Raw genomic sequence first — 27,558 nt, 5'->3', positions numbered from 1 at the left:
TTCTGTACACGAATTAAAGGGCGGGGGGAAGAGGGTTAGAGTGATAATATTGTGAGCATGGGAGGCTGAGTTAATCCCAGCCGGCTGCGGTCAGGTGATCCGACTCCGAGCAGCTGTGCAGCTTCAGGATCGCTCACCATCAGACAGCGGGAGTCACCGGCGGAGAGCACACCGACTCAAACGTTACACTGGTTAGGAGACAAACGCTGCCTTCAGGAGCGTTGCTTTCACAAAACGACATGGGAGACCGAGTGGCTTTACTGCTGCTTGCTGTGTTGGCCTCGGCCATGGCTGTGGAGGTAAGGAATATTGGTCTTAAAAAGGGACATTGGAGTGTTTTTTCTTTTTCCCCGAGCATATTGTTTTGCTGCCATTTCAGACAAGCTAACACGAGTTAGCTATGGATGAGACCGGAAGCGGAATGGTTGTGCCTTTTAAAATTAAAGCTGAATGCGTTTGGAAGTAAAAAAATAAAGTTGATTACACTTAATCTCGGATTCACCAGGACATCTGATATGATTGTGGGATTAAATATAGCCTGTCCTTTATGTCCTCTAGTGTTGTACGGTTTTCTTAAACAATGTCTATTGCTTTATGGTGAAGGTTTAACCGGAAGTGTGGAACGTTTTTGGTTGGTGGGTTTTTAAGGATGTCGAAAGTGGAAAATTCACGGGAATTTCACCATCCGTGGCTATAATTGGTGTTCATAAAAAAAACGTTATATAACATAAAATATAAATCAGCATTGTGTCGTCGTTTTGTGACGTTTTTACCCGTCAAAGTCGTACGTCAAGCCCCCCTTTCCGTTTGTGTTACAGCGGAAAATATGCTCCCCACTTTGTTGTTTTTGTGCTTTAAGCAGTTCCCTTACATTTCTGTGATTTAAAATGATACAAACGAGTCGTGTATGCTACAATCATTAACACAGAGAACATAAAAAGACACGTTGAGGACATAAAATCTACGTTTTGTGCTCACTGGGCGAAATTTCCACAGCGGATAAACGCGTATTGTCTCATTTTTCCATATCCCGAGGGCTCATATTTTTAGAGTGGGTGTGTTTGTAGTTATGGGAGCAGGTTTATGTCTCTAGTGGTCTCTTCTTGAAGCCTTTTCGTGTAATTCTGTTCAGATTTAAAGAAGCGAGGTCGTAACAGGGACTGTTAATTTGGGAAACAAACATTACTGACGCCCCTCGTCACGTTTCAGTTACACGGTTAGAGAATGGAGAGGTAAGATGGCGGCGGTGCACTGCACCATTTATGGAGGGTCGGGAAGCTGGGAAGCCAACAGGAGAGTTAAACATCACGTTCCCTTTCATTCACGCCTTTCTCCCCCATTATTTTAAAGTTTATTAGATTTGAACTAACATTTAACATTGCAGCGTATTTTCCCCACACACTTGTTTCTAAATAAATCACTGCTTATACTTTTATTCCCCCCCCAAACATTTTGGTATGTGTGTGTTTATACACATGTCGTTCACATGTGAGAGAAAATAACTGTTTGGCCCAACATATTTTATTAAAGTTAAAATTATTTCAATAGGCCTACACCCTCTTGGTTACTGAATCAGTCATCAAAAGAGTAGGCTAAACCTATTTCCATTTTCTATTCTGAATAAACACTTAATAAAAAAAAAATCTATACATAGTTTAAAGCTCAAACAGAGACAGCTATTAGTGTGCCTTAAAACAACAATAACATTCTTTTTCAATGTATAGTAAATGACTGAAATTAAGACACAAACTGTTTACCGATTTTGATGGAACCTGCACCTTGTGTGGACGCAATTATGGTTTTAGTCTAACAACTGTAGATAGGAAGGATCTATGATGATGCTCCTTTGTGCACATAGGATACAGCAATCTGTCACTGTCAATGTCAAATTTATTTATATAGCACTTTAAAAACAGGCATAAAACTGCACCAAAGTGCTGTACAAGAATGACAATAACACAAATGAATAAAAACAGAGTATCAAAACACTAGTTCAATTAAATGCTAAGGAATAAAAATGAGTTTTAAGAAGCGATTTAAAATGATCCAGGCTGTGGGCAGATCTAATTTGGAAAGGAAGATTGTTCCATAGAATAGGACCAACAACAGAAAAAGCCCGATCTCCTTTCCTCTTAAGTCGGGTCCGAGGAACTGTCAGTAAAAGCTGATTATTTGAACGTAGAGCACTGAAGAAGCTGTACAGTTCAACAACTGCTTTATGCATTTTTTGTGATTATTTTAATGTTTATTGTACAGCTCCTAGTCAATTAAATATTTCTGTAATTCTGCACAGTTTTTAAGAAGAATAAAAGCAAAGAAGCAATCAGTTATAGCTGTGAATATGAACTTAAAACCAACAAATTTCTTAAGTACTTTTTTATTTTTGAGAGCAGCCGATGTTTAATGCTCATCTGAAATTTTAGGGCGACTTTTACTGATCATAGAAAGTTGGCATAATGCCTTGTCGAACTTCCACCTAAAATATGCATAGCTTCGTCATTTATTTATTACAAGACATTGCAGCTACAATTGCCCATTCGGTTGCAAATACTCCACTTTTTAATAACCGTAAATGTATAGCACGATAATGAATTCACAATTGTGGTTCAGCGGCAGCCAGAGTTCACTGTTGTCTGTGGTTATGTCTGGTTGTTACCATTAATGTTTTATAGCTGGAAGAGAATTTGGATTCACTTTGAATCTGTTGGTGCAGAATCTGTAGGATCAGACTGAATTGAATGGCTATTTCTGTAAATAAGTCTTTTTTTTTTTGCACAGTTCCTTAAAAAGTCATTTGTCAGTCAGAGCAATATAAAGCTGAATGAAACTGCATTAAAGCTTATACATACGTGTATTTGTCATTTAATGTCTTGTTCACTCATAGCAGTTTTTTGCCATTTTGACCCATGTTTGAAGTGAAATTGGGACACTAATCTACTGTTTCCTCATCTCAGTCTTCAGTGGGTTTGGCATGAGTATGATTCATCTTTTGCTTTGTTCTTGAGAATTAATTTGAACAAGATTCAATCTGAGTTGAAAGGACATGTTGCAAGTTGTCGGGGCTTGATTCTAGCCTTCGTGATCGGGCCGCCCAAACGCACACCAACACCCTCCGCTAAACACACAACTGAAGGAAGCAGCTTTTCCTGCACAGGGAGGCTGTGCTTGCGAAGCGTGGGAGCTGGATGCCAGCCTTTGTGTTTTTGTAAGGGTTTGGGAAATGCCTCTTGGATGGGTGCACAGTCTGTTTGTGTACGTACTGCAGTCTTTCAGCCTGGGGCGGAGCAGCCTTCTCCTCTTATTAGCAGCCCTAATGCCATTATGGTTGCTGGCGCTGCCCGTGTTTCCCACTCTGGCACCTTCTCTGCTGCTCACGCTGCAGTTTTTAGGTCTAAGGAGGAATCCAGTTGACAACAACGTGTCTCGTTTAGCTGCTGAAACTTTTGCTTGCCGGTGTGTTTGCTTGAAATATATCTTTAAAGAAAATCTTTTGACTGCTTTTAGGGAATGAGTTTGAACTTTGCTTATGGTTCAGTACTCTTTCAGAATGAAACACAACACCCAGTGCTAATGTGAGATCTCACACAAACGGGTACAATTACCTGGTAAGCATAGAGAGGCTCTTTATTTTCTCAAGGTTTAGTTGTCAAAGAGTAAACTGTAATGTTTAGAACAATTTTTTTTTTTACTATTTTTTAATTCTTTAGCACCAACAATTTCTTACCTTTTGTTTTTATCCGTGTTGTGGGCTTATAGAACCCTTTCCAAGGTTCTAAAATGTGGATGTTTTGGGTTTTTTTACTGCCTAAGAGAAGACTCTTCAGTAGCAGTCAGTGTTGCTATAAATCTGACAAGGCCTCTGATTCAAGACACTATTGCTACATTCCACATTAGTGTGGTTTATAGATGAGAATATTCAGCTATGTTCCTGAGAAGCATTGCTCATCTACCTCATTTGCTTTTGCTGCTCTCCTTTAAATTTCTCAATCTTTATGGTTAGAAAGCCAGAAAGTGAGACTAAAAAAACAAAAGAAAAAAAAACATGAGTAACATGCTTTAAAATGTAAAGAATTTTTTTGTGTGTGTATTGAATTAATCTCTAACGAGGGAAAGAATAAGGAAGATAACTTGAGGAAACGATGGCCAATATTTTTCTCTGGGTTACAAAAAAATTAGCTTCATAAATTGTTGCTTCGTTGATTGTTTCCCTTTTTTAAAGTGTCCAATTTTCAGTTGATTGTGCAACAGAAAAATGAAAACATGAAATAATTGTTGCTGAGCAGTTATTATATTTGATTGTCACTGATTGGTTTAACATAGGAATGTGTTTTGATCTTGGCTCTGAAACAACCTTGTTATGTCAGTATGCACCATATGGTCAGGTTGGACAAATGTTGCTCTCCCTGCTGGATCCCTGTCATCTGTGCCATTTTTAAACTGTGTGCTCTGCTCTGTTAGCTGGCATGAACATAGTGTTTAGTGGTTTGAAGATGGCAGATTTATATATTTTTTGAACCAGTGTCGTAGGGCCCAACGGAATCCTTTTTTTTTTCTTTTTGTTACTTTTCTACATGTATAAGAAAAGAACATGGTGGAAAAATGACTCCGGTAATCGACAGCAAAGTGAATTTCTTGCGGTTATTTTCCCATATTCATTATTTTGACCGGTTTGATATCAAACACATATTTCTTTCTGTCCATCTGTCACTACATCCTCTCCTTGGAACCATTTTGTTCCCTTTTCAAGAACTAAAGATTTGAAATGTTTTTCTGTAACCATCGTTTGCTGTAAGAACATTTGTCCACTCAGATTAATTCCGGTTTGATCAGGTATTACAATGTCTCGCATATAATTAGAGCTGATTGGCGATCAAAACCTTGACAAATGAAAATGTTTGTACTAGCATATTTTTATGTAATAATATAGAATTGAAGGTTAAATTTGAGTGTTTAGGCATTTTGGATGAATTGTGTAGCAACGCTCTCATAATTATTGAGAGAAATAAACTGTTGTGCAATGGGTAGGTAAGGGAAACGAAGCGGCAATGTGTGAAGATGAAAACAAATTGACGCTTAGTCATTGAGAGCCTTTAAAATCAGGTTTGAAACAGTAATTCTCTAATGTGTTTCAGCTTCCTGCTCCAGGAAGCACACGATTGTCAGGAAGGTCAGGCATCCCAAACCTATCCTCTGGTGCCACATTTTGGCTAACCCTTTAGCCAGCCTTGGTCCAAATGCAGCTCTCGTTTCTGTTGTCATGGTAACCAGGATGAGGCGGATGAGCCTGCATTCCTGTAGATCTGTCCATCCATAATGTCTGTTCCTTGGTATCCTTGGTCGCATTCCCTTGGTTGTGAATCTCATCGGTGTGAGTTGACTTTGTTCGCGGGTGTTGGTGGTCTCCTCACTTTGAAAGCATGTTAGGAATCCAGCAGTGCTGATTTTGCTGGTTTCAGGCCAGCTGGTGACTCAAAGGCCTGTTTTGTGCTCGGCCACATGCTCTCTGAATGAAACGGAGAGTAAACACTAGAGTTAATTTGATAATAGGAAGCCTGAAAAGGTGCAGTTCGTCTGATTTTGTTTATTAGACTATTATTTGTATTTTGATGCTGCGGTAGTTTTTAACTGCTGGCTTTTTCAATCATCTATTAGTTTGCAGAGATGATTTTTAAATTCCGATGCTGCGGTTTACTTCCACTTTATAAAGGTCAAACATCTACTTTCTTCCTCGGAATTCTTCTCCACTTCCTCTTCGTATGGTTGATGAAATCCCCTCGGGCCAGAAGCGCTCATCGTCATGCAGCGGTTGTTTCCATCTGCACATATCGGGAGTTCACCGAGAAGTCTCTCTTTTCCTTCACAGCTGCTGAGCAAGCAGCTCTTGGTTCACAATCAGAGTAATAAGTCGAGAACCAAGTCCGCCTGACCTGTGCAGACGCAGAATACATCTAGCCTTCAGCGTATCATCAAGGACGCAGGCGTTATTCACTCACAAAGCCGACATATGAAAGCGTTTACCTCCCTCTGCTCACCGAGGCATCAAATCTGCAGCCGCCGCCGTCAGAGCGCCATTGTGTCATGTGTTGCAGTAACAGATAAGTTATTCTTCGTGGAACCGACCTTCTGTTCAGATCCAAGGCCGATAAAGTCGTGTTGAAAACGTGGATTTTCAAGCTGTTTGTGTGCAATGGAAGATGGTTTGTGTGTAAATGAGAATAATTCATAATAATCGCAGCTCCCCGCATTGCTACGCTATAGGAATGTGGTCATTATTATTAATCAAACATGATTAGAGTGTGTATGTGGTGAATTTATTGCATTAAAATGTAAGCAGCGAGGTTTCTTTTTTTTTCTTTTTCTGAAAAAAGTAGAAAAATGAAACATAAAGTTTTCAATCCAAATAGCCATTTTTGCCAAGATAAAATTAGTCAAGAGCTGCAAAAACATGATGTATCTCAATCATCATCCTTTTTATGAATAACATACTCTTTAAAAATCTTTTTTTATTGTGAAATTACAATTATTTTGTTGGTTTTTTTAAATTAGGTTTTAGAAAAAAGAATCTTCCAAAAAAAGGGAGGGGAAATAATCTTTTTGTACATTAAGACCTTCCAATATTCAAAGGAAATTTGAGCTTAAAATAGTTATTTGGTATCAGATTATGGGGAATGAGAAGGAGGCTTTTCAACTCTGTGTCGTTCACAGCTAAATAACAATAAATGATGGCGAAAATCCTCGTTGCGTTTGAATACTTTTGTACTAGAAATTCTGTGCAGATATTTATAAAAACAAAACTGTTAAAAACTTCTGAAAGTACAATGTAAATGTAGAAATATTGCTAATGTGCCACAAGAAAGGGACTGAGGAGCCACAGATGGCATTGGAGCCACAGGTTGAACACCCCTTGGTTGAGAACTACAACTCATAGGGCAAAGGTCAAAGAAGGCATGTGTTTTTTTAGCAATAAAGTCGGATCTTATGCGACACCTGTTTCTGAAGCTAAAGATGTTCGAAGCCAAAAGGTTGAGAATATAAAAACTGAAATATTGTTTCAACTTGATTCATAATAAAAATACATATTTGTAATTTTGTTAAATCCTGATTTTTGTCATTTTCATTCAGTTGAAATCACAACTACCTTCACAAACCGTCATCCAGTCTGCTGCTCCACAGAAAGCAATTTCTCACTCTGAGTTTTATTAAGACATTAGATCTTTTTTTAATAAGCATACGTAGTCTTTTTCAAAACCTCACTTCCTATTTCTCAAGTATTCACTCGAGTGTGTATTCCTCTGATAGCAGAAGTGATGTAATCTTTCCGTGCTTCTCCTCCCTTTTCTCCACTCATCCCAGGTTTTCAGTGTTGCTATAGCACCGTGGCCTTCCCCAGGTGACTGGACTATAATTAGGCCGCTCATTGTTAGTTCTTGTTATTTCTCCCACCCTTTTCTCCTCATCATCATATTCCTTCAAAAGCAATGTTTTCTTGTATAGAAATCCGCATCTGTTTAAATAAATAATGGTCACTTTAAATTTTAAGATCAGATGAATATTAATCGTCTCAGCTGAAATACTTAAAATTTAGAAAATTCTAATTGAATTGTAAAAGGTGAGACATGTTTTTAAAGGTTGAGCTTTATTTATCTGAGCTGTAAAGATTAGTACAAGAAAGCGAAATAGGAATCTCGATTGTGTCCTACAGTTTGTAGATCCTTTTCCTGTTTGGTTTTCCGGATGGAGGCGGACATCCGCCCATGTGCTACAAATAGAAATGATGAAAAACAAATCGAGTGTGTGTGTGTGGATTGTTAGAGGAAGTTACTGTGTGTGGAAAATCCCTCATGGATAGGTCTCGATAGCACCAATCTAACCTAGATGATTTGGCTATTCATGGTAAAGAGCCATGGTGAGCACACTTCTGCTAATGCACTAATAGAGTAAATTTTTAATTTAGCGCTTTTTTAACTTGTCCCATTATCTAATCTGTGTTGAAAATTTACTGATCTTTTATTTATGCTCTTATTTTGAAGTGGGTGAAGACTGTTTATTCTGTAGTTTCATTTCCTTTCCTCGCTTCTCTCTTGTTTTTTTTACCCTATGCCTTGGTGCAGTGCTTTAGCAGAACTAACTTTTTAGCTAGTGGTGTCTACCACTGCTAAAGAGTGTATGTGTATTTACAGTGTCTTGTTCTATACACAGGGCACATACTGTATATGTACACATAGAGCAAGCTATTACATTTTTAAATTAACAGTAAAAAGAAAACAAAAAACAAATCATGGCCCAGTTTCCTACAGTTAGCCTTTAAAAGGTCTGTATATTGATAATTGAAGAAACTTTGCAAAACACATTTTGGGCCAAAAGGCACCTCAAATGGTAACGTGAAAAAGTGATAACTGTAGTATCCTTGAAGTAATTTTGCGTTCGATAACCACAGTTGGACTGATTTACTTGACCGAATGACTCAACTGTTGCACTTAACCTTCATTTAAGGCCTGTAAAACCCCACATGACATCCACAAACACAGGTAACCTAGATCCGTCTCCAAAGCAAACTACCCGCATGATGAAATTGTCTCCCAGGTAAGTTGGATAATAGTGTTGCCTCAGGTTGTTACGGTGATGACTCTGGGAGGTTATAACAAGCAGGTCCCTGGAGCAGAAGGTGTATCCATGCCGAGTATAATTAAGGACACCAAAGAGTCTCTCTTCGTTTTTTGTCTAGACGTTTTTAGATGTCCAGTAGTTCCAAATGTGATTCTTTACACACTTCTAATCAGATTTGAACAGATTGGCCTAAGACGCTTATTCCACTGGAATCCCTCAGGACGAAGCTTAATCGCATTAAATATAAATGGAGATCATTCTTCAATTGAACTTTGATGAAAACTTTTGAAGATAAGTAGCGGAATATGAAGAGAAGCAATCAGGAGCGGTTGAGGAAACCTTTCATCATGTCTCTTTGACCTGCTAAAGACTGAATAAGTGGCTAGATCAATACGTCTCGCAGATGGTTTGAGAAATATTGATTTAAAGAATCGCCTGGCTGGTCATGGTGCAATCTGCGTGTCTTGATCTGAAACTTCTTGGTACGTAAAAGTAGAATCAGAGCAATCCCTTTTTGTTGTTTTTTCATATTCCCACCAAATATTTATGATAAATCTTTTTCTCTCAACACCTAGTCTGTAACTAAAACGTCCGGCCTACAGTGAGGATGAGGAAAATCATTTGAAAAATCTACCCACAAGATAAGCTTCCCAAGTATCACACACACATTTGTTAGTGGTCCAGTCAAACATGGAGGGTTCTGAGCAACAGCCTGAAGTGTTTATGTGAATTTCGTGGTTTGGTCCTGTCCATTTAGATCCCACTTGTCCTAATTAACTCTGCTGTTATGCATCCTCTCAAGGAAAGTCAACAAATTAGCAAAGTGATGCATCAGCCGCCTGACCACCAGTCCTGCTAACGCTATAAACGATTGATTAATAACTCAAAAAAAAAAAGCAGATTAGTCGTGATACATCCCATAACAACCCTGTCCCATCATGAATGCTCAATGTATAACAAAGTGATCCGTCTTCTGTCTGCTCGGTGTACTGATTGTGCATTAGAGTCACGTCCCGGCCAGGACAATACCGCCTCGTCTCGTTAACGGTCGGCCCTGTCGCGTCGGCGGCTGATTTCTATAAAAGACGTGTGGGCCACAGAGAAATTTGTGTGTCAGGTTTTTGCTCTCTGGGGAGTCTCCCCAGTGGAATGAGCGCTGCTTATAGACACCCCGCCCACACACACTCTGTTTATCCCTCCCTCCAGCCGCCATCACCCCTACCCGGCTCCCTACAGCAGTCCTGGGCCACTCAGATAAGACTATGCAATTAATAGCGCTGCAGGACCAGCGCCCATCGGGGACACTTCAAAGATTGCACAAGAATACATTAAACAGTTTTGCCAGTCCACGTGGCTGCGAAGGGGTGTGTAAAAATAGATTTATTTGCCTTTGGCTTGCTTGTGTTGTAATATTTCTTTATTTCTGACACCCCCATTTAGACGTAACGGCCAATAAACCCGTCTCTGGTTTTTCGATCGCATCACTGACTGCAGTCATAAGCGTTTTCACTTGCACAAGGCAGCGCATGTTATGCAAGGCTTCAGGCAATGACTTTCAGATGGGAATATTTGGACAATTAGCGTGAAGTTGAGAAAGAGGAGGAGGAGGATGAAGAGGCAGGAAGTTGCATTCATCACATTAAATTGTACTTCTTGTTGGTCGATGAGCAGGATGTCATGTAGTCGATGTTGAGGTCATAAGCACCCAGGACAACTAAAAATAACAACAAAAACTTGGTGTTCCAGCTGTTGCATGACATCATGTTCCATGTATTTAAGACTCATTTGAGTGGGATTTGGGTCATGAATCCTGACAGCGATCCACAATGTGATTGAAGTCACTTCTAATGAAATTGCAGAGATATTTTATGCACCGAGCGTGGCGTTCTCATTATAAAGCCGTGCGGACGAAACCACTCCAGCAAATTGCACAAGTAGATCTCACTTTAATCAGTTTATTAAGCTAAACTTGATTGTTACTGTTTTACATGGTTCGATTGTTCCTTTGGGGTTTCCTTTTATTTATGGTGTATAAATAAATCTTCCAAAATGAGATTTGGCAACAGTTTTGTGTTGCTGTGTAGTTTAATGAGGCTATCGGCTGTAAAGCACCGTGAACATTATGGAGATCTTATGGAGACGGAACACCACATCTTGCCTTGAACACAACATCTGCAAGCAAGATGATGGGAACATGATTGGGGATGCTTTCCTTTAGCCCTAAACCTACAATCAGAGCTAGAGTAGAAAGCATATTAAGTGTCAGTGGCCTTGTCATAGTCCAAGCCCAAATCCAAACAAGTCTGCATCAAACCTGGTAAATGCATGTTCATTGAGCTATTTTGATCAAGAATGTCTTCCCAGTATCCAATCCATTCCGTGATAAGAATAACGGAAATGTCAGCAAGCTGGAATGTATTATTTTTGTATGCTCTGTATTATGCATCTAAGGTTTATTTACACCATCTTCATGAGGTCATTGTCTCGCAACATTGGCCTTCTCCGTCCTAATTTATTCAGAGTCAGGTAATGGGATGGGTATCATGCCAGATTGGGAGCGAACCGGGATATTTCTCCTGAGCTGACTGCTGTCCTAATCCACAGCGCCCAGATTACTGCTCCATTCTCTGCAGGACGGCCGACTGTCAGGCTGGCAGACTTTGAGCCAGAGCTGAGATAAGATAACGACAGAAGTGGGGTGGGTGGGATGTGGCTGGTGTCTTGGTTTATGACACACAAAGCTTTGCTGCTGATGTGGTTTGGCATTTGTCTGCCTGTCATCAGAGTCCATCTGTTCTCCATCGATTTGCCTCAAGATCCAAACAATCAAGTTTCTCACCCTGTTATTATCTTTGAGTTTTTCAAAATGCTACCAGAACCTTCAAATAAGTGGATCAAAGTAGTTATTTTTTTATCAGACATGTTTTTATATTCTGATGACAGAAATCTCTGCTTTGAAAAGTCGCCGACCTCATTCCTGACCCCAAGGGCTTATTGTCCACCTCATCTGTTCTCCAATCTCTCCATCTCTTGGCATTGTAGCCATTGTTTTCTGTTGTGTACGCTACTCTTGTCTTTTTCCTCATCGTACCCGGCCTGTGAGTTATAGGCTTGCAGCTGAGGCTTGACCACTTTATCATCCCCTTGCTTCTCCTCGCCTCCTTTGACAGAAGAGAGGTCGAGAGGCAAAGGGCCAGAAGATGCTGATCGGTGAGGATTCGATTTGCCATCCAAATGAGGACGACCAAGAATTTTAATGTCGGCAAGCAGCTTCCTGTGTACTGATTTACCTACACATACCTCAGAGCAGAGACAAAGTTTTATCTACTTGGCCAGGTGTGTCAAGCACTCGTAATGAGGTCAAAATAAAACCGTAGACCCTTCAGAGTATCTTAATTAACTGCTCTCTATTTTTAGGCTATGTTTTTTAAGCCACCAGTTTGGCTTTTCTTATCAATGAGTAAAACGTGGTGTGTATCTGTTAGCGTCACAACCTCACAGATGGTGGTGATCTGTGAGCGGCATAGCGACAGACTTCCAAATAATCCTGTGGTGGTGCAGATGGCTCTGTGTCAAGAGTAATGGCCGCCAGTGTTGAATTATCGTTTGTGTGAACAGAGAAGGGTTGTGGCCAATGGGGGATTTTACACCCTAGTGTGTGTTTGTGAGGGATTTTCTTCAGCATGCAGCTTATGTTGACCTGTAGTTGAAATATGAACTCTAAAGGCGCACCCTTGACCTACAGTATGCCGGTATATCTTTATCTAACAGCTCTAAATGAATGAATTGTGTGTAATGACGGGATTATATTGATTCAGGTCGGCCATAAATGTGCCCGGCTTTTCTTAATGTCTAGAGATTTATTGTATATTTAGTCAAACTTGTTTACCTCAATGCAATTCAGGTCAAGTTAGTCTGCTTTAATCCAACCCTAGTTTTGTTTGTTTGGGGAATTGAACTCTGATACAGACCAAAGAGGCAAACCAGTCGGCCTACAAAGCTATGCTTCTGTTCAGTTGAAGTTAACTCTGTTACGGTCCGAATGTATATGTGAATGCCTTGCGGACCGGAGACCGCTCCAAAAACAGGAAGTGGACGGTAACGCAAGGCAGCGTAGGTAAATGCAACCAAAACAAACACATGCGTCTCTTGCCACTCCTATTCTCTTCATTTTTCTCATGAAGAGGAAAATTACCCTCCCTTTAAGATGAACTTAGTGTCTTCTTCAGAGGTTTTCATGTTATTTCCTTCAGTAGTTCTTGGTTCAGTATATTACCAGCAAAACAAAAACTAAAAAATTAAGGGTTAGATTTTAAGATGCTCCAAGCAACTTTTGTTTGCCAGATTTGTGCAATTATGGAAGCTGTTGGCATTTAAATTGTGTATTCAAATCTATGCTTTTCAAAAGATGGCCAACATTTCAAAAACCAGCATTTTGCTTTGAGACAAACATCTAATTTATACACAAGCGTAAAATCAAATTAATTTGATTGTGTAGACAGATTCAAACTGCAGCTTTCTATCTAAGAAAAGCAAAAATGCTTGTTATGCTGTCTGTCAGTGTCGATATATTCATTAGCCGTTCTCACTTTTTGGAAGACGGGGCCGAAGAAAAAAATGTTTTCTGTGAAATGGCTTCAAAACAGTTAAGGTCCAATCAATTTGTTGTTTCTGAGCAATAAAATTGATATTGACCATCTTCCCAGCTCTCCGCTCATTGTCTTGCCGTACGACGCAGTTGCTTTACATAGTGCAGCTGCTGTTTTCTTTAGCATTCGTCCCGTGTTTGTGTACCTGACCAGCTCTCTGTTCTGCTTTGCTCGTTTTCTTTGGTTGCAATCTGGCGAACGGAGAACATCTCCCGAGAGTCACCCTCGGATGATGCCAGCTGTGTAAATACGACGTGCGTAAAAGCGGTACAATGAAGTTAATCTTCGCACTGGTACATCAGGTACAGTGCTGCTGGATCGATTCAGGCGTTTGAGATTTTCTTTTTTTTTTTTTTTTAATTGAATCCAAATCGACCAGCTATTCTCTCGGTGAAGGGACTCTATGCTCATGGCTGCTGGGAGAGAATCAAGTCTGCAGGGGAAAATATGCTATCCATCTCACAAAACAACATTTGTTTGCCTGCCAGGGCCTTCAAACCATTAACAAGATTAGGGAGCATACAATGGCAACAGTCCCTCTCCTTCCTCCCTCTGTCTCTGTCTCTTTTTTCTCCCCCCCTCCCATATTGCCTCCCATTTTGTTCTAGCTCATTTGACAGTACAATGCAGACATTCAGCGGTTTGTCTGCACCTCCTCTCTGAGGAGAATCTGCACAAAACCCTTTTTTCTTGTAGGCAGGCTGTTGAAGCTCGAACAAGCAGAGGTACAAATCATCACACAGGGATGTAAACCAACAGAGAAACGACTACAGTCGTGTCAAAGGTGGGCTTTTTGTCCCCCATAGACGATTTCTCAGACCAAAACCGACCAAAAATTGTTCATATTTTCACGAGCAATCTTTGTTTTTCATTTTCAAACTTCACTGCCAAACTGAAAATGCTGCAAAGAAAAAGAAAACACCAGAAACTCCATGATGATCCTCGCATCACAATTCCTTTCCTTTCCCCATATGAAGATTTTAATCCCATTACAGCTGCGTTTCAGATACCAGCACTCATTCAGTTTCTCACAAGATTTTAGATCTCATGACATTTTCTCTGTACGCTCTACCTCAGGTTCCCGCGGACGTTTCCATGGGTCTGCTGGCCGAGCCCCAGGTGGCGATGTTTTGCGGTAAACTCAACATGCACATCAACGTGCAGAGCGGCAAGTGGGAGCCCGACCCCTCCGGCAGGAAGAGCTGCATCGGTACCAAAGAGGGCATCTTGGAGTACTGCCAGGAGGTAAATTGTCTCTGAAAGTTTACAGTAGCTCTTTAGGAGAGGTTTGGTTTTTCTTGTCGATGAGTAAAAATAATTTTTTACAATTGTTTGTGATTTCACTTCATTAATTCATAGCATGTTATGTGTCAAGATATCTTGCAAGTGGTCCAGTTAAAAAGAATCTAATTTAGTCAAAAAGTTACATGTTAGGTCCTAGTAAGTCAGTTCAATCATGGTATTTTATGCCACAGCAATGTAATTTTCAATCAGTCATTAAATCCAATTTGGTAAAAAGTGTTCTAAGAGGAGGAAATGATTGAACAGGATGGAGTTTGAAAGAGAAAGAGAAAACAAACATGAGACAAGAATTGGCTTTTTTGTTCCAAAGTTTGTGGCCACAACAGCATCAGCAGTGGCGTCGTCGAGGAAAGAGTCACGAGTAAAACAGACGTAAAATGGAGAGCACACAGAGTTGAGCACAACATATATTCATCGGTGGCTTTGTCCAAGAAAGACACTGCTAACCTCCAGAACACTGAACTGATATTACTCTCTATGGAAATGAGAATAATACAGCAATGTAGTCGTCAATGGCTTTGTGGAAGAAAGAAATACAACTAAAGACTGAAGGCCTGAACCCGGAGAAATTCCTGTTGGAATGGAAAACAGTGTCCCCATTGCTAACGGCAACAATGGCCTCAACCGTTGCTTTATTGAAGGAAAATCCAGAGAACTCAGGAATGGGACACAGCTAAACACAACTCTGACCTTTTAGATTACTTATTAAAAAGAAAACAAGAATGTCTTCTAAGAAAAAGACATCACTAAAGATAGAAGCTCTGAGCTAGCCGATGTTCCTCTCTGATTGAAAACTGTACATTTCAAAACATAGCATTTGTTATATTTTAGTTTTTTTAGTCTCTGCTGTAGAATACCATCACCAGACACAATTAATAACAGTGATAATTTATATCACATAATAGTGTATTGAAACTGTTTTTGTTAGTCCATTTGTATTGTTCTTATCTCAGAACTGTGCTACTGAAAAAGTTTGAAAATGCTTGAATTTCACTTTGGAAAAACACACAAATCCTGCTCTTTAGAAAGATTACACCTTGTGGAAACTGATCTGGAGCTATCATATTATTTTGGTGTTTGTTTTTCTTGCCAACAAAATCCCAAATTTCTCTGGGTGACATGGTTGCCAAAATACTCTTAATTACAAGCTGACTGTTACTGGGAAAATTAAGTTGCATGGATATAAGCACCTTGTTGATTGGACAAAGAGAGGACATTCAAACCAAGAAGCTCAACGTAATGCAGCGTGCTTCAAAGTATACACTATAAATCACAGATCTAGTATGTTGTGTTGATCTGGAGAAATTTATGACAGAGGGGAAAATTACCCTATCCTTTAATCATCACAGAGGTGGGCTGTAATGTTGTCTACAGGTGTATCCAGAACTCCAGATCACCAACGTAGTGGAAGCCAACCAGCCAGTCAGCATCCAGAACTGGTGCAAGAAGGGACGCAACCAGTGCCGCAGCCATATGCACATAGTGGTGCCCTATCGCTGCCTGGGTAAATCCACCATGTTTTCTGGCTGTTTACGTTTTCAAAAGTGCCAGTTTTTCTCCTATTTGATAAAAAAAAAAAAGTTTCCGTATGGTTTCTGAGTTTGTTCTGTTTGCAGTGGGAGAATTTGTGAGCGACGCCCTGCTGGTTCCTGACAAGTGCAAATTCCTCCACCAGGAGCGGATGGATAAATGCGAGAGCCACCTGCACTGGCACACCGTAGCCAAGGAGGTGAGGACCTGTTTCTTTTTTTTTTTCCTCGCCGCTTCTCTTTGACGTATTTATCACCGTTTATGACCTACTCCGTGTCCATGACCGTGAAGAACTGTGGAGACCGCACCATGAATCTCCATGACTACGGGATGCTGCTGCCCTGCGGGATTGACCGCTTCAGAGGAGTGGAATTTGTCTGCTGCCCCAGCGAGGCGGAGAGGGGCGCGGACAGCGTAGAGCAGGACGCTGACGATTCTGACGTCTGGTGGGGCGGCGTGGAGACGGACTACGCCGACAACAGGTGGGCACAGATTAGAGGCGAGGCCCTAGGAATAGTGAAGTGATGCATCAGAAACTGCCTCATTCAGGCGTAGCATTTCCACAAGGACGGATATTACATCTTTGAAAGGAAACGGCTGCCATGACCCTCCCTCACTTCCTCAATTATTCTTCCTCAAATCATTTGACAAATGTCTGCCAGGCTTCAAACACAATTTGAGTTGAGCGTTGAATTAGTTTTAGTTTCCTCCTTTTCAACTTCCTTCCTTCCTTCAAAACAGTTTTTTTCCTTCATTTGTTCCTTCTTTTCTTCTTTCCTCCTTCCTTTCTTCCTTTAGTTCTTTCCTTCAAACTTTCTTTCTTTCTCTTCTTTCTTTCCTTCCTTCCTTCTTTAGTCTATTCCTTCTTTCCTTTCAACTCCCTTTCCATTCACCTTCTTTCCTCCTTTCCACCTTCTTTTCCTTTTTTCCTCCCTCCATTCGTTCCTTCCTCCCATCCTGCTTTCCTTCATTCCCTTCTACCTCCTTTCTCTCCTTCTTTCTTTCCTATTTCCTTTTTTCCAGTTTCCTTGTTCAATATCCACCACATACTGATGATGAACTTGAGCATTAGAATACAGCAGCAGGAAAGATTTCTGGGAATTGGACTTGGTAGAAGTGTGTAGCTGTTTTAGGATCAGTGTGTGTGAACCTGGTCTTCTCTCTGTCCTTTGTGTTCCTCCTTCATGCCCTCGTGTCTCTCAGCATGGTGCGGGAGCCGGAGCCAGCAGAGCAGCAAGAGGAAACCAAACCATCTGTGGTGGAGGAGGATGAGGACAAGCCGGAGGAGGAGGGTGACGACGACGAAGAGGAGGATGAGGAGGAGGAGGATGATCAGTTGGACAACGACCAGGACGGAGACGGAGAGGAGGACGAGGAGGCGGTGGACGAGGAGGATGACGATGATGAGGACGATGGCGTCATCATCGACGCGCTTGACGACGCCGACGAGCCCACCACTAACGTCGCCATGACGACCACCACCACCACAACCACGGAGTCTGTGGAGGAAGTTGTCAAAGGTAAGAGGGGGTGTAAACTTTTAAAATCCTAAACCCAGCCGTCGCGTTCAGGCCCACACTTTTTCTCCACCATATTTTCTGTACATATTGGCGTATTTTGCCTAAATGATAAGTGTGTGTATGTATGTGTCCTCCAAGATGTGTGCTGGGCCAATGCTGAGACTGGCCCATGCCGGGCCATGCTGCCCCGCTGGTACTTTGACCGCCAGGATGGCCGCTGTGTTCAGTTTATCTACGGTGGCTGCGGAGGCAACAGGAATAACTTTGATTCAGAGGAGTACTGCCTGGCTGTCTGCAGCAGCGTCAGTAAGTCCTGCCCACGGCAGTGAGCCAGCCTTAACCAGCCAATCAGATCTCTCTCTAACTCCCCGGTTTCCTCCTTGGTGTGTTTTTTGCCTCCAGACGTATATTCCTGTCTAACATGCAATTATTCCTCTATATTCGAAGCTTCCCCCCCTTCTACTTTCCCTCCTTTTTTTTGCTTTCTGACACCAGTGTGAATGTTGCTACATGGGCAATTCTTTACAAGTGGGTCAGAGTGTTTGAACATTTCCACTTAGTTTAGAAGTGACTAAGTCCAGACTATGGAGGGATGAAACACGTTTGGAGTGGAGATAAAATCTCTGCACACACCTGTTAAAATGCCAAACTTTCTACTTTATAGAAGTTTTCCAAATCCACTAGATTATTCAGACATCTCTTATCCAGATGTCTGGATCTGGATGAGATTTTTTTTGTCAGATTTAGTTTTGTACTCAATTTTCTCAGCTTTTCTTGCAGACTCCTGGGCGAAGCATTCTGTTCCACATTAACAAAAACAATAATTACATTGAAGGTGTACATTTCCTAGAATATTGTTCCAGAGGGCAAAAGTTATTTAGAAAAAACCTGCCGTTATACAAAAATAAACTGTAACATATGACATTATAATGTAGTCTTTTTTTAATACTGAAAACTAGAATTTCCTCAAGTTTAATTTGAAAAACCAGTAAATAAAAAGAAAACCAGTCAACTACAAAAAGCTTATTCTAAAATAAATCTTTACAATCTAACGGGAGAATAATTTAAAACCTGCAGCTGTCGTCATTTAACCTCCATTTTTCTCATAACGGTGGCTTTTACAATGCGCCCGTCTCCTGTATATTAGCTCAGCGTCAATATGAGCTGTGAAATAACCCGGGCAGACATTATTTTCGCAATAAGCCACGCTTCAGCGCCCATCGTCCTTTATGTGCGTGACATGTTGCAGGCTGGGCTGCTGGTTCCCCTGGTTTATTCATTCACTTCACAATTCGATTTTGTTTGTGTAAAATGAGTCGGAATTCGAACCTGCGTTCGACATGCTAATGCCGTATTAGCATGTGTGATAAATCAACAAGTTTTATTCTCTAACGCACATAAATCAGTTAAAGTAAAAGCCATGTTAGTGTTTGTTTGCAGTTGTTTTGTGAGTCCAGGTAATGGAAGATGTTTCAAAAGCACTCAATTGCTCAACATTTTAAGTTTAAACTTAAAAGTGTTTCATTGAGATTTAGTGTGACGCATAATTGATGCATTGTTTTTCTAAGATTTTTTTTTTTTTTTTTGGACAAAAATCTGAACAATTAACTTGGTTAACTTTCAAGTCTACATTTAGCACCACTCTATCCCAATACAAAACATCAACAACATCTTCATATTTAAGGTTCTGTAAAATGTTTGAAGCTGAGAAAGCCCCGCGCTAGGGGCAGCGAGTCACGTCCTTCTGGTGTTTTTGTGCAGTCACGCTCTCGTTAGACGTGACCGATTTCACATGACGTGCGACCTTCACGCCTGCGCTCGCGCAGCGCTTTGAAAGCGCACTTGATGAATGATCAACTTTCCTCTGATTAAACTTTTAACGCCGTAGCGCCGTCCGATTTACTCCCAGATGAATTCACGTCAGGAGTTTCGCCAGGAAAGCTCCAACATGGTCTGGGTGAAGTTATGATTGTAAGAGGTTTTGTCTCTTTTCTTCAATGCATTATGGCTCATCTAATGCATTTACGCACTGTTTGAAGGTCCTGGCTTCCAGCTACACAACTGTTTTTTTCTTTTCTCTGCTGTCAATAACCTCATTAACCCTTCTCTGGACGTTGTGATCCCATTCCTGCCGCTCTCTGAAACATCTCCTCACCAACGGGATTTCTTTTCCTCTCCTCCTTCTTTTTTTTTTTAAATCGTGTCGCAGTTCCCACAGCAAAGCCCAGCTCCCCCGACGCGGTGGACAACTACCTAGAGACGCCCGCCGACGAGAACGAGCACGCCCACTTCCAGAAAGCAAAGGAGAGTCTGGAAGCGAAGCACCGCGAGAGGATGTCCCAGGCAAGAAACAAACCAACGTGTTTGAAAACCGACTGACGCATTTCTGCTTCAATCTCCTTCCTTCACCTGGAGACAGCTCCAGTTTGTAAAATAGCATTCTGTAGAGAAGCTGACGTTTTTTTAAATGTAGTTATAACAACAAATCTGGGTCTTCAGGGTTTTTTTCATGGAGTAATTGCATTGAATTGAATAGAATGACACTAAAAGTACCAGTAATATTCTTTTGGAACTATTTTCTGGTAATTAGGTTGGAAACTATATGTTTTCTCTGCATCATTTTTTGCAGATAAAAAAAAATTGTTTTAAACTCCAAAAATTGAAATTAATTTGTGTCCAAGTTGTCTTTTCCAAATGCAATATCACATTAGCGACTCTAAGCAAGTTTTATTTGGCTTCCATAAATCCACTGCAACGTTTCCAACCCATTTTGAAAATTTGTTGAAAAAGACAGAGAACTCTGCACTTCGTCTCTGAAAAGCAGCAATATGTGAAGCGATGTTCTGCCGGGACCGGACGAAAATAAAAATCAGCTCGCCAGACTTAATAAATGTTTTCCTTCCTGTGTTTGCGCTCAGGTGATGAGGGAGTGGGAGGAGGCCGAGAGGGAAGCCAAGAATCTTCCACGTGCCGACAAAAAAGCTGTGATTCATGTAAGACCAGCATGGAAGCACACATCGGAACACCACCCATGTTTTTTTGTTTCAGTCGTTTTTCAGTACTGATGGGATTTTTGTGTCGCTGCAGCGTTTCCAAGAGAAGGTGGAGGCTCTGGAGCAGGAGGCGGCCAGCGAGCGCCAGCAGCTGGTGGAGACCCACATGGCCCGGGTGGAGGCTCTGCTCAACGACCGGCGCCGCCTGGCTCTGGAGAGCTACCTTACGGCTCTGCAGCAGGACCCACCCAGGGTGAGCGGCACCGACTGTTCTCCGTTTCAGAGGATTTCACATCAAAACCTCTCCACTGATGTTTTCTTTTGAAGGTTCCCCGCCGCATGAATAATTCTCGCCGCCTCATTGTCTTTCACAGCCCCGTCACGTCTTCAGCCTGCTGAAGAAGTACGTCCGCGCCGAGCAGAAGGACAGGCAGCACACCCTCAAACACTTTGAACACATTCGCATGGTGGACCCCAAAAAGGCTGCTCAGATCAGGCCTCAGGTACAGACGCACTGCTTCCTTCTGCCTTAAAAAGTCTGAAATTCATCTGAAATTCATTGAAATATCTTTATTTCATTTTAAAAAGTACGTTGTTAATCACGGGTCTTAAATTTTGTCTTTACAGGACAATTTAATCTCCTATATTTAGTTTTTTTTTTTTTCTTTTCTTGGGACTTTTCTGTCAGGCAAAAGTTTGAGTCACACTCAGACATCTTCATTGCTTGTGACTCGAGACGGTTGAGGCTACAGCTAACTGCTAACATGCCCTTGGGTAAACCAGCTACCCTAGCAAGAGTAGCTAGTTACCAAGGGTTTAACAGTGAATTGGTGGTAGTTAGCTGAGTATTTTTTGCTAGCTAATTAACAAGGGTATGTTTGATATGATATTTTAGCTTGCTAGCTATGATACTTAGTACTTATTTAGCTAGCTAAAATATGTTCTTATTTTAGCTAGCTGCATAAGTGCTAGCTAGCTAATTAGTGGATAAGTGCAAATTTATTGCTGGTTACCTGGATGAAGTTTGTACATTTCTCTGGAGACACTGGTCCTAAACTGGTTTAAAATCATAATAGACTAAAAGTCTTAAATTTAAGTTGGTTAAACCTGCAGAAACTGTTGGTTTTTGTTGTGTCTTAAAATGGAAATCCCCCCGTTTCTCACAGTCTGTACTTTTGTGCTACAGGTGCTTACTCATCTGCGTGTAATTGAGGAACGTATGAACCAGTCTCTGGGCCTTCTCTACAAAGTCCCTGGTGTTGCCGACGACATCCAAGACCAAGTTGGTAAGTTTTTACTCCCACAGCATCCTGCTGCCACCACCGTGTGTCACTGGGGCGATTGTGAGTTCTTCTACACAAACCATATTGTAGTTTTTCGGTTTTCTTGGGGTTGTTCTGTCATAACATCCAGATGAAATAAACATTTAGCAGCAAATAAACTTTTTATTTAAGGTGTTATAAATCCAGAAAAAGTTTCATAGCCACCGAAATGTTTGGATTTGGCTGCTTCAGCAGAAATAATCACGAACATTTTAATCATTCCAAACCATTTCTTGCAGCTTTGGATATAAATCTCTTATACTCTTTGTGGCTGCTGACCTAAATGGGATGTGGATACTGTGAAAAGCTCAATGCCTTGATTGTGTTACGGGTAACAGATTAAATGCTCTGAATTCCAGTCCGCAGAAATGTTTTTTTTTCTTCTTTTTCTCCTCCCCCTACCGATAAGGACATTGGAGCCGTTTGGCCTAATTCTTCTGTTCAGACTCAAATGAAACTGTTCGCTGGAAAGATAAATCCTCTCTCTCTCACCGCTGCAGTCGCAAGGTTGTGTCTGTCACATTCTGCGCTGCCCAGCAGAGCGCACCACAGATGAAACAAATACCATTTAAAAGTCTGCCCATCTGTTTTGGAATAAATGACAAATAGAGCACCAATTAGACGTATCTATTTTGCAGAGCTCCTGCAGAGGGAGCAGGCCGAGATGGCCCAGCAGCTGGCCAACCTGCAGACCGACGCCAGGGTGAGCTACGGGAACGACGCCCTGATGCCCGACCAGGAATTCGGAGATGGCCAGACTGACCCGCTACCCCAGGAGGACACCCTGGGAGGAGTCGGCTTCATCCACCCTGAGAGCTTCAACCAGCAGAACACAGAGAACCAGGGTGCTTATTTAAAAAAGAAAAAATAAATAAAACTGTTATTGGGTTAAAAAAAACACTGAAGCAAAACATGAGCTCAGTTATTGATACAGTTTAAAACACAGATTTGCTGGTAAAGATGTGCAAGACTAAATATAGCTTATTGCCAAAATGAAAACAAGGCGACAAGCAAAATCACAGCTGCCTAAAAGCAATCTCTTGTTATTTTGCATGTTACTTTCAAGCTCCAGACCATCCTTCCAGTTTCTTCAGTGTTTTTCTAATTAACTTTGCAGCCACCACACAGAAGTGATCTTATATTACTGTTCAACTTTCCACCTTAAATCATATATTATATGCATCAATTGCCCCAAACACTCTTCACGTTGCTTCGACTCCCTTTAACTGTAGTATTTACTTCCCCCAGAAGGGGGCGTGGCTGTTTGTGGGAGAAAGTGCTAGGTTTTTTTGCACATTTTTACCAATAATGTTGGCACCAGTCTTTTGTCCAAAGAAACACAGATAGGATTTTTTGTGTGTTCCTGCACCCTCTGGTGGTAATAAGAGTCTTTGTATGTCTACATAGTTGCTATTTATAAAACCAAACTCGAATCATAAAAAGTGATTTAATTATAGATGTAGTCTAATGGGGTCTAGTTTCTCTGCTCCACCAGGACCATTCTTAACAAGAGACCTTTGAAAAGGTTAATTAACCTGCCAACAGTCTTTTATGAGGAAATGTTACTGTGTTCATAGTTGGGAAAATAGCTTCAGTAATTGGTTGAAACTTGAAATAAATAAAAAATGTAATAGATCGTACCGTTTCTTCCTGCTAGTGACCGGAGTCAAGATGGACGCCGTCCCCGAGATGCGGATGGAGACAGAGGACAGACAGAGCACTGAATATGAAGTCCACCACCAGAAACTGGTAAAGCACATCTCCACCTTGTCCGCCTGGTAAACTCTCAAGGTTGTCACCATGGAGACGAGTAGACGACCGTAATAATGCTTGCGTCACACTTTCTCCACCGGCCTCTGATCGGTGGGAGGTTTGCTGCCGTCTTCGGCGACGTTTTTTCCCGCTCTGCCCCGAAGCCGCTCCACTGAAGATTATAGAAACGTTTCTGCTCTCCATCTTTAATCTCCTCAATCCATTTTCTGCCCAAATCCACGCACCTCACTGCTCTCACCTAAAGGCTGTAATCCCACAATCCCTGCATGTTATTAACGCCGCATTTCATGCAAGCACCAGGAGCAGCCTGAGCAAAGTCACTTTTTATTAGATTATTTGTCATTTATTGGTTTCTCTTAGATTTTTCTTATAAAGCTGTCTTTAAAGAAAACAAGAACAATTTTCTTTCTTCCTGGAGACATACTGAAAATAACAGAGCGCTGTAATCCTGTTTTGTTGTTGCCGAATGCATGTAGTGCATAGTGTGGGAGTCATCTGGCCGCCGCAGGAAGGAAATGAATTTTTCATCCCAAGTTGTTCAACTCTGCAGCACAATTTCACCCTAATGTCCAGAGATGTAATGACAAACATCAGACGCGCTGCAAATAACCCGCTCGGGTCATTTAACTACAGTCTTGCGTTTGCGACCTGACCACCGTTTGTCCTTGACCTCCCGCAGGTCTTCTTCGCCGAGGACGTCAGCTCCAACAAGGGCGCCATAATCGGGCTCATGGTGGGAGGCGTGGTCATAGCAACGGTGATCGTCATCACCCTGGTGATGCTGAGGAAGAAGCAGTACACTTCCATCCACCACGGAGTCATTGAGGTGAGAAACGCAATGTGTGTGTGTGTGTAGGGGTGTGTGTGTAGCATTACAAGTAAAATGTCAGTGTATTTTTGTCCAATGACACAACATAAGGCAGGTTGTAGTCATGTAGTTCTAATCTGATTAGGATAAAAATGGAAAATATAGAATCTGTTTAGTAAACAGTTCCGGTGTAGACTGGAAAAGCCTGAAAAAATGCAAACCCCAGAAAAATAAAAGCCATTTTTTTTATTTTTTAATATCTCAAAACACAACACTTTAACTCAAATTAATATATTTTCTTTGCTTATTTGGGGATGTTTGCTTCTTTTGCCAGCAGGTTTTACATTGGTTTCAATTCCAAAACAAAATCCCTGAAAGTCCGTTCTTCCATTCTGTGATTCCAAGCCGTCATCAAACCGTCTGGATTTGGATAATCCTGTCCAGATTTTTCCAAGTATTTTAGATTTTCATCAATCTAAGTCCGACCCGATGTATATATTAAAAAAAAACTTTGAAACAGCCCGTTATCACTTCAGAAACCTTTTTTTTTTTTTTTTTTTTCAAATGGAAAACTTTGAAAAGCAAACGGATTAATGCCTCTGCTACGTTTAATTTTCTGGTTTCATGTTTCTAATTGGTCGCATTCATCTTTCCTGAAATTTCATTAGCGCTTCGATTTAAAACATGAATCACCGATTTGTTTTTGTTCATTTGTCTTCGAGACTAGTGGCTCCTGAAATGACAGAACATGTCGGTTTTCTCTCCCATATGGACCTCCACCACATGACATGTGTAACCTCCCACCCCCACCCCTCTTGGCTGCCCTCCAGGTGGATGCTGCCGTCACCCCCGAGGAGCGCCACCTGTCCAAGATGCAGCAGAACGGCTACGAAAACCCCACCTACAAGTTCTTTGAGCAGATGCAGAACTGAGGCGACAAATAAAAAAAAAAAGAAATAAACACACACACTCATAAACACACCATCACCTCCCCCCGCCTCTCCTCCTGTTTCATACCACTTCCTTCACTTTATTGCAGCAAGACGCCTTTTTCTCTTTCTTTTTTGTTTAATTAAATTAAATTGTAGAAGTTGCTGCGTCTCGGCCGTAAGCGGGAGGGGGAAAGGCAAAAAAAAAGAAAAAAAAAAGCACACTTTCTCCGTTTAGTTTCGGGGCGGCACGTCTCTAAAAACAAAATGATTTCATCCTCCTGGAGAACAAGTGAGTGTCCCCCTCTCTTTCCTTTCTCCTCCCTCCATCCTCGCCTCCTTCCACGCAACAGCTGGGCTGTGTGAAGCCGCCCCGGGCTCCGAAGGGACAACACGGCGACCACGTTGACGACGGCTGTAGTAAATGTTGGAGCTGTTTTTACTTTGTCGTTTCCACTTTTCTTTTTTGAAAAAAGATCGAAAACGGTAAAAAAAAAAAAAAAAGTAAACTGATGTAAAGTCATTTTTTTAAAATTGCGTGTAATGTTGCTGAAGTAATAATGCTGAAGTCTTAGCTGTTTATGTAGTGTGCATGACAACAGGATTTGGAGTAAGGAAAAAAAAAAAACACAACCGGATCTTGACGCTGCTCTCTCTGGAGATCCTTCCTCACTCAGATTGTCATTCTAGCAAGATTGTACATTTAGTATCCAATCGTGATCACGTGACCATCCAGACGAGAACGAAAAATATCTAGAAACCTAGAGGAACTGGCTCTGCTTTTTCATATCATGTGATTTTAGTTTTCCTCTTTTCTTAATTTTTTTTTAAGTTAGAAGTTCTGAGCTCCTCCCGTTCCTGAGGCTGGAGGGCAAAGAGGAGATTCATCTCTAAATTTTCACCCATCGAAGTATATTGTCCAGAATCCTTACGTGTACCGACGTTCTGAACGCTGCAAAAACAAAACCCTACTAAGTGTTTTTGCTCTTTTTTTATTGTTTAGTACACTTGAAATGAGAAAACTAAATCACAAGCAAATTTTCAGCAAGAAGTGAGTTTAATTCAATTAAAAATGGCAGATTGTTCCATTTATAACTAGTACTTTATCAATAGTTAGGCCTTATTTACTTAAAATAAGCTCCTATATTGTGCTGAAAAGTTACTTGTAAGTTAGTTTTTTAGAAATTAGAGCAAAAATACTTGAGACTTTGTGTTTTTGCGGCGGAGTTACTCCTGATCTCGTTCTTGTTTGTGTGACGGTTGAGAGAAGCAGGTTGGGATGGTTTCCATGGTTCCTACACAGTCTGGACGGAAAAATATCTTTATTTCCACACCTTAACCCTTTCTGCCATCCTCCCAGTTTCTCGTTCTTTTTTTTTCTTCTTTTTTTTGCAGATGCAATATTTTCCACTCACCCACTGTTGGATATTTATCATAGAGTTCTGGTGAACTTGTGTATTTTATATTTTTTAAAGTGGAAACAAAATACTGGGGAGTCTGGAAATGACTATGAAATCGGTGTAGGAACCCTTTCAGTCGCGTTTTCCTCCATTTGTAAGCCAATGCCGTCTCATTATTCCTTTAGTTTTGCTTCAGGAGTGCTAAGAGGTAGAAAAGGAGGAAGAGGAGAGGAAATGACTTGCAGTTTCGGATGGATAACCAGGCAGTCTGTGTATATAATGGATTTTTCACTTCCCGCTGCACCTCCCTTCCCTTCCTCGCCTTTTCTTTTTCCTCCCGGTGTTGCTGCTCACCTCTCTGCCATCAGCTCAGACGCTGACACACAGATATCGATGTTTTCACCGCAGAGAACCAACAGCCAAGTTGGAGGAGAGCGTAAAGTACATGGAACCTCTCACACGTGTTCATAGATCCCATGACGAATGAAGCAACTGAGTGAAATGTATATTTTAGGGATGCTGCTGGGTGAGTTTGTTGTTTCAGAGGGTGCGCCATAGAGTAGTAGAAGAAGAAGAAGCAGGATTTTATTATTTTTTTCTCTCTGTGGGGTATATGTTTGTTTTTTTTCCACTGTGTAATATTGTGCAGGCCATTTGCATCGACTGGGAAAATGCTTTCTACACTGTATTCCATAATAAAGTTTTGAATGTACATAAAAATAAAA

At 41.1% G+C, this 27,558-nt stretch overlaps 1 protein-coding gene across 2 annotated transcripts; it reads left to right on the top strand.

The window, feature by feature from the left end:
- The first annotated feature begins 99 nt into the window (after window positions 1-99).
- On the top strand, window positions 100-27,558 carry LOC102232739 (amyloid-beta A4 protein). 2 transcript variants are annotated; one of them, XM_005807982.2, is made up of 16 exons: window positions 100-299; window positions 14,334-14,501; window positions 15,933-16,062; window positions 16,175-16,287; window positions 16,380-16,570; window positions 17,292-17,608; window positions 17,747-17,914; window positions 19,818-19,951; window positions 20,527-20,601; window positions 20,696-20,854; window positions 20,976-21,104; window positions 21,788-21,887; window positions 22,562-22,768; window positions 23,581-23,672; window positions 24,376-24,522; window positions 25,335-27,558. In XM_005807982.2, the coding sequence occupies exons 1-16, from the start codon at window positions 240-242 to the stop codon at window positions 25,434-25,436; spliced, it is 2,292 nt and encodes a 763-aa protein (XP_005808039.1). In that variant the 5' UTR covers window positions 100-239; the 3' UTR covers window positions 25,437-27,558. The 2 variants fall into 2 exon arrangements, with proteins under 2 accessions (XP_005808039.1, XP_014327580.1); XM_014472094.2 differs by lacking the exon at window positions 17,747-17,914 and having other exon boundaries at window positions 101-299.

The sequence above is a fragment of the Xiphophorus maculatus genome, chromosome 24 (assembly GCF_002775205.1).
Source record: "Xiphophorus maculatus strain JP 163 A chromosome 24, X_maculatus-5.0-male, whole genome shotgun sequence".
NCBI lineage: Eukaryota > Metazoa > Chordata > Actinopteri > Cyprinodontiformes > Poeciliidae > Xiphophorus > Xiphophorus maculatus.
The sequence above is the reverse complement of the archived record's forward strand: the minus strand, read 5'-3'. Positions and strand labels throughout refer to the sequence as shown.